This window comes from Pinus tabuliformis, chromosome 8 (genome assembly GCF_031772625.1).
Source record: "Pinus tabuliformis cultivar Carrire ecotype Pingquan chromosome 8, CPIR1, whole genome shotgun sequence".
Lineage (NCBI taxonomy): Eukaryota > Viridiplantae > Streptophyta > Pinopsida > Pinales > Pinaceae > Pinus > Pinus tabuliformis.
Window position 1 is genome coordinate 547189661 of NC_142294.1, and position 4939 is coordinate 547194599.

The following is a 4939-nucleotide window of genomic DNA, read 5'->3' on the forward strand; positions in this document are numbered from 1 at the left end:
TAATTATTATTGGAAAAAAATTGGTCTCACATAACAGCTTGCAAACTATACTTGATAAGGTAAGCCAAAGTTACCTCTTATAAGCTTACTCACTAGGTTTTGAACCGGTGACATTTATAAAAATCACAACCCTTGCTCTGTGGGCTTAGAATATAAACAATTAAAAAAATTAAAACTTTTAAATAAACATTTTAATCAAAATTTTTATAATAATTTTTTGTTTTCACAAAAATTTAGAAAAAAAAAATCAACATTACAATTATAGTAGTAAATGTGATTGATATATGCCAATATGTGGCATCTCAGACATCTAAATGGTATTCCCCAATAATCTACTTGTTGTCTAATTGATAAAGTCCCCTAATAAATGTCTAGAGCCTTTGGAAGCCCTTTAGTGTAGTAAGCTTCGATCAGAACCCAAGGCACTCTCTTGTCAAGCAAACTAGTACAACCTTCATCCATTCCTCTTTGGCTATCTTTCGTAGACTTATTCAAAACAGGGGTTGGGGTTTTAAGGATACAAAAATCTTCAACTACGCCTTGCTCACCTCGAATCTTTGGAGGGCCTTTATGGGGCAAGGAATTTGGAAAACTATCATTAGGGAGAAATATATCGAAAATGTCGGGTTGGAGGATTGGATCATGGTTGGAGCACTGGTGAAGAGCAAGGCCTCCTTCATGTGGCACAGTTTGATGAAAGGTATGCATTGGATGTGTTGTAACATCATATGGGTTGTCGACGGTGGTAGCCAGATCCTAGTAGGCCTAGATGTTGTGCTCAGAATGGAGGGTTGTCACTCTCTATCTTTGCCCATCATCCAACACCTCAATAGTGGAGGTATATATTCACAGCAAAACATTGGAGTTGTAATGCTTAATGGTTTCTCCTCTACCCATTGTATGCGCGTGGACGAGTTGGAATTGGATCTGGAGGTATTCTTTGAGTGGGAGTCCTTCCACTCCCATCTCATTCAGGCTGGAATCACCCTATCTAAAAAATAGGACGAGCTCACTTAGGGAGGGCTTTCTTAGGGAGGAGACATCTCTGCTGAGGTGACATATGCTTATATCTTTGTTCAGCCTATGATGGATCCATCCAACATTTTGCTGGCTCGGATGTGGACGTGGGAGGCTCTAGCAAAGCTAAAATGTTTTACATGGCTCCTTGTTAACAACTGCATCCTTACTTGGGACAAATCACATTTTTCTCGATTGTCCCTTTGCTCTCTCTGTCTGGGAGAATGTTACTTCTATCCTCAAGATTAGCATATTTTTGGACAGAGATTCCATTATATCTTGCCTATGGTGATGGTCCTCTAGCCACCTAGAGTATAAATCTCTCGCTTTTTACACTTTTTGGGGAATTTGGTGTTGTCGGAACGAATCTATTTTTGAGAATTCAACCCCAATTTTGAGTGTTACTACCCTCATAATCGTGGATTATTTCTTGGATATTGACCCTCGAAAAGCTAGTTGCATCCAACGTCGTTGGTCTCATAAGCCCCTAGACAATGTCTATCCTATTGGATTCTTTGACAGCGCCTCAGTTGGTGGTGAGTGTGGATGTGGGGCCTTGATATCCCTTTGTCATATCCCTTTGTCCTTCTTGGACTTACCACTTCTTTTGGTCTGGTGGTATGGGTACAAATACTAGAGTAGAAGTATTGGCCCTTTGGGGCGTCCTTAGATGTGCCTTGTGGCTTGCGGTGGATGAAATTGTCATTGTAGGGGATTCAAAAATGACCATAGAATGGGCCAAGGGACCACACTCTCTTGTTGTGTCATCACTGTGCCACTGGCTCCAGCAAATTCAATCTATGAAGGCAGGTTTCCAGTGTATTTCTTTTTGCACATTTCTCGCGAGCATAATTCTCAGGCAGACTTGCTTTCCAAGAGGGGGCTCTCTATGTTGCCTGGGCATATTCGGTATGAATTCTTTGATCAAGGATCTATGGGCCTTTGTATTTGTGCGATGGTCGGTTTTTTCTTTCTTGACAGTGTCTTTTTGCATGTGGACTTATGATGCTCTGTTTTTAATTTGTTTTGGATGAGGGCTTCTATTACCTAGCTTGTTGACCTCCTGGGATCCCTTTTCCTTGTATTTTGTTTTTCTAGTTGGGTTTCCGACCCTGTTTTGACCTTGTGGTAATTTTGGTTTATTGGTGATAATCGATTCTGATAGTAGTATATGACAAAAACTCTGTATATTTAACATCTTTTATGCTAATGAAAGATTGTTGTTTCAATTTTATTGATAAATGCCAAATAATTATCAATTCTCTTTTTAAAATTAACTGAGCTATATGATACCATTTTTAATTTGATAATTCACATAATAATTTCATAATTATATTAGATAAATATGTAAAATAACAATTTAATTAATATTTGAAATTCTATGAGTTAATGGAAAGAAATATTTATTAAAAAGAGATAGAAATACACCAACATCTTTTTACCCATATATAAAAAAAAATAAAAATAAAAATAAAAAAATAAAAATAAAAATAAAAATTATTTACGAAGAGGATGGCTACAAAATTTCCAGAGTCGCTCTCTCGATCCCGTGTGAACACTATATGAAACCAAATTGATAGCCGGAGACGACGTAGGGAGTAAAAGTAAATTTCATGATGCCTCGTTCATCTTGATTGAGACAGACAGTGAAAAGAAAGTTCAGGAAGATAGCTTTTGAATGGCATGTTCATAAACGTGAACAACACGGTTTGACAGGGCAATTAACACCTTACAGCTCAGCTGTGTCCGCATCCCCTGGATACGCTTCAACATATATGCACTGTATATCTGAACCCATGAATATATCCACCATTATATATACACAGACCCGAAACCCAATTCAGATTCCCCTGCTCTTTATCACCATACCTCACCATAACCATCTGACTGAAAATGTTATGTGATTATAGTATAGAAATGTTATGTGATTATAGTATTGTAGATATTGATATTAAGTGAAAGATTTGATAGTTATTGTCCAGAGAATCCCAATGGTTCGCAGAAGTAAAGAACCAGAGTGCCACCAGAACGTGTTGATCGGATCCCAGCGGCACCCACAACGCAGAGAATTCCAAGTCTCCAACAAAGCAAGCAAGAAGAGTAGCAGGGGATCCTCTTCCAGGAAATACAGAGGCGTTCGAATGAGAAGTTGGGGATCATGGGTGTCTGAGATAAGGGCGCCCCATGACAAGAAAAGGATTTGGCTGGGCTCATATTCCAGTGCCGAGGCCGCTGCCAGGGCCTACGATGCGGCTCTCCTCTGTCTCAAGGGTCCCTCTGCTACCTTCAATTTCCCAGAATCTGCCGCCATTACTCATCCTCCCCAGAGCTGCCAGCCTCTGTTGATGTCTCCGAGGTCTATACAGAAAGTTGCAGCTGCTGCTGCTTATGGTTCTGCTGGTTCTGCTACTGATTTTGCAGGCTCCATTGGCGTTGATTGTGCTGCTCAAAGCCTTCAAGTTTCTTTAGACTCCAATGTAAAAACAGAGATTGGTCATCAAATAATGCCTAGCACTGCTAATATTCATAGTGATATGGGTGTAACGGGGGAGATTTCATGGGATTCTCCTGGAGGAGTTCATTACACGTATGATCAGATGCTCTCTTGTGCATTGCTGTCGTCTGATTTGGCTCTGTATTCCGATTGGGTGGATGATAGTTATGGTGAATATCGTCATGATGATGAGGATGAGGATCTCTGCAACCTGTGGAGCTTCGCTTGAATGTGCCTATCTTATTTTTGTTCTGATTTTGCTGATATTGTTTTACTGTTGAATGTGCAAAATGCACAGTGACTATTATACTCTGCAAAATAGAAAAGTTTTTGTACAATCTATAACCTCTTTTATTCCTTTCTTGCCGTTGAATTACATTCTATGGGCAGTTAGATAGTTGTATACAAATTGCATTTTAGGTTTAGGTGGCACACAGTATGCATAAGAGGTTGCAACTGGGCTTTCAAAGAGCTCAATTCTCCACTAAAATAGATTTTAATGGTGATCCTACTTCTGTAATTTGATATATGTATGCTTCCAATAGATATGGAGTGTTAATTCTGTATAAATTAAATTGGATTCCCATCCAAATTAAATCGAATTGATATAATATTATCAATTTATTTATAAAAAATAATTTGAATTTGTGTATTAAATTGTTTTTTAGGTTAAAAAAGTATTATAATTTATTGTTAATTTGTGTTGGAGTTAATTATCACTCTTACCATATGCTTCTTGATATTAAATTAATAATCTATTTCAATCTAAATGGTATCTTTAAAAAAGTGTAAGCAATTTTGTAATATGTAAAGGTATTATACTTTTTTCTTACCTAAGAAGTTAATGGGAGTAAAGTCAAAAATGTAATGAAAAGTAAATAACTTTATTAGAGTTATTTTAGGCAATGATTATAAGGTAAAATGGTATTTTTTTTTTATATAGATATTTCAAAATCATTTTTTTATTCTCATTTTTCTTAAATATAAAAAAATTCTCTGACTCAAACATTAAAGACCCTAAAGGTATAAGGTAAGAGTAGAAATTTAGTCTAAAAAAGTACTAATAATATAATTTTTTTTGAATAACAATGGTAAATTATTAATTTATATTTGAGAATAGTAATATTTATTAATTTACATTTTATAATAGTAATATTTGATGATCATTATTATTAGTTGCCAATTAAATTAAAATTAATGTAGCATTATGAATTAAAAGTTACTAAAACACTTACTTTATGATACAAAATCATAAAAATGAATTAAATTATAATTTTATTTTATATTATTATTATTTTAAAAAATTATATATATATATATTAAGAAACATGTAACAAGATTATTCACTTTCTATTTTGCACTACCACTCACTTGCATAGAATTCATAATGTTTTTCATGCATCTATGCTAAGACACTACATAGCTCAC

At 35.7% G+C, this 4939-nt stretch overlaps 1 protein-coding gene across 1 annotated transcript; it reads left to right on the forward strand.

Annotated features, from left to right (window-relative positions):
• The first annotated feature begins 3008 nt into the window (after positions 1-3008).
• Positions 3009-3740, forward strand: LOC149236604 (uncharacterized). The gene has a single exon (XM_089368971.1). It carries the CDS (start codon positions 3009-3011, stop codon positions 3738-3740), a length of 732 nt encoding a protein of 243 aa, XP_089225097.1.
• Positions 3741-4939: the final 1199 nt, after the last annotated feature.

What these genes read in the sequence shown, in the direction of transcription:
- LOC149236604 (XM_089368971.1), top strand. Translation starts at nt 3,009, where the DNA reads ATGGTTCGCAGAAGTAAAGAACCAGAGTGCCACCAGAACGTGTTGATC.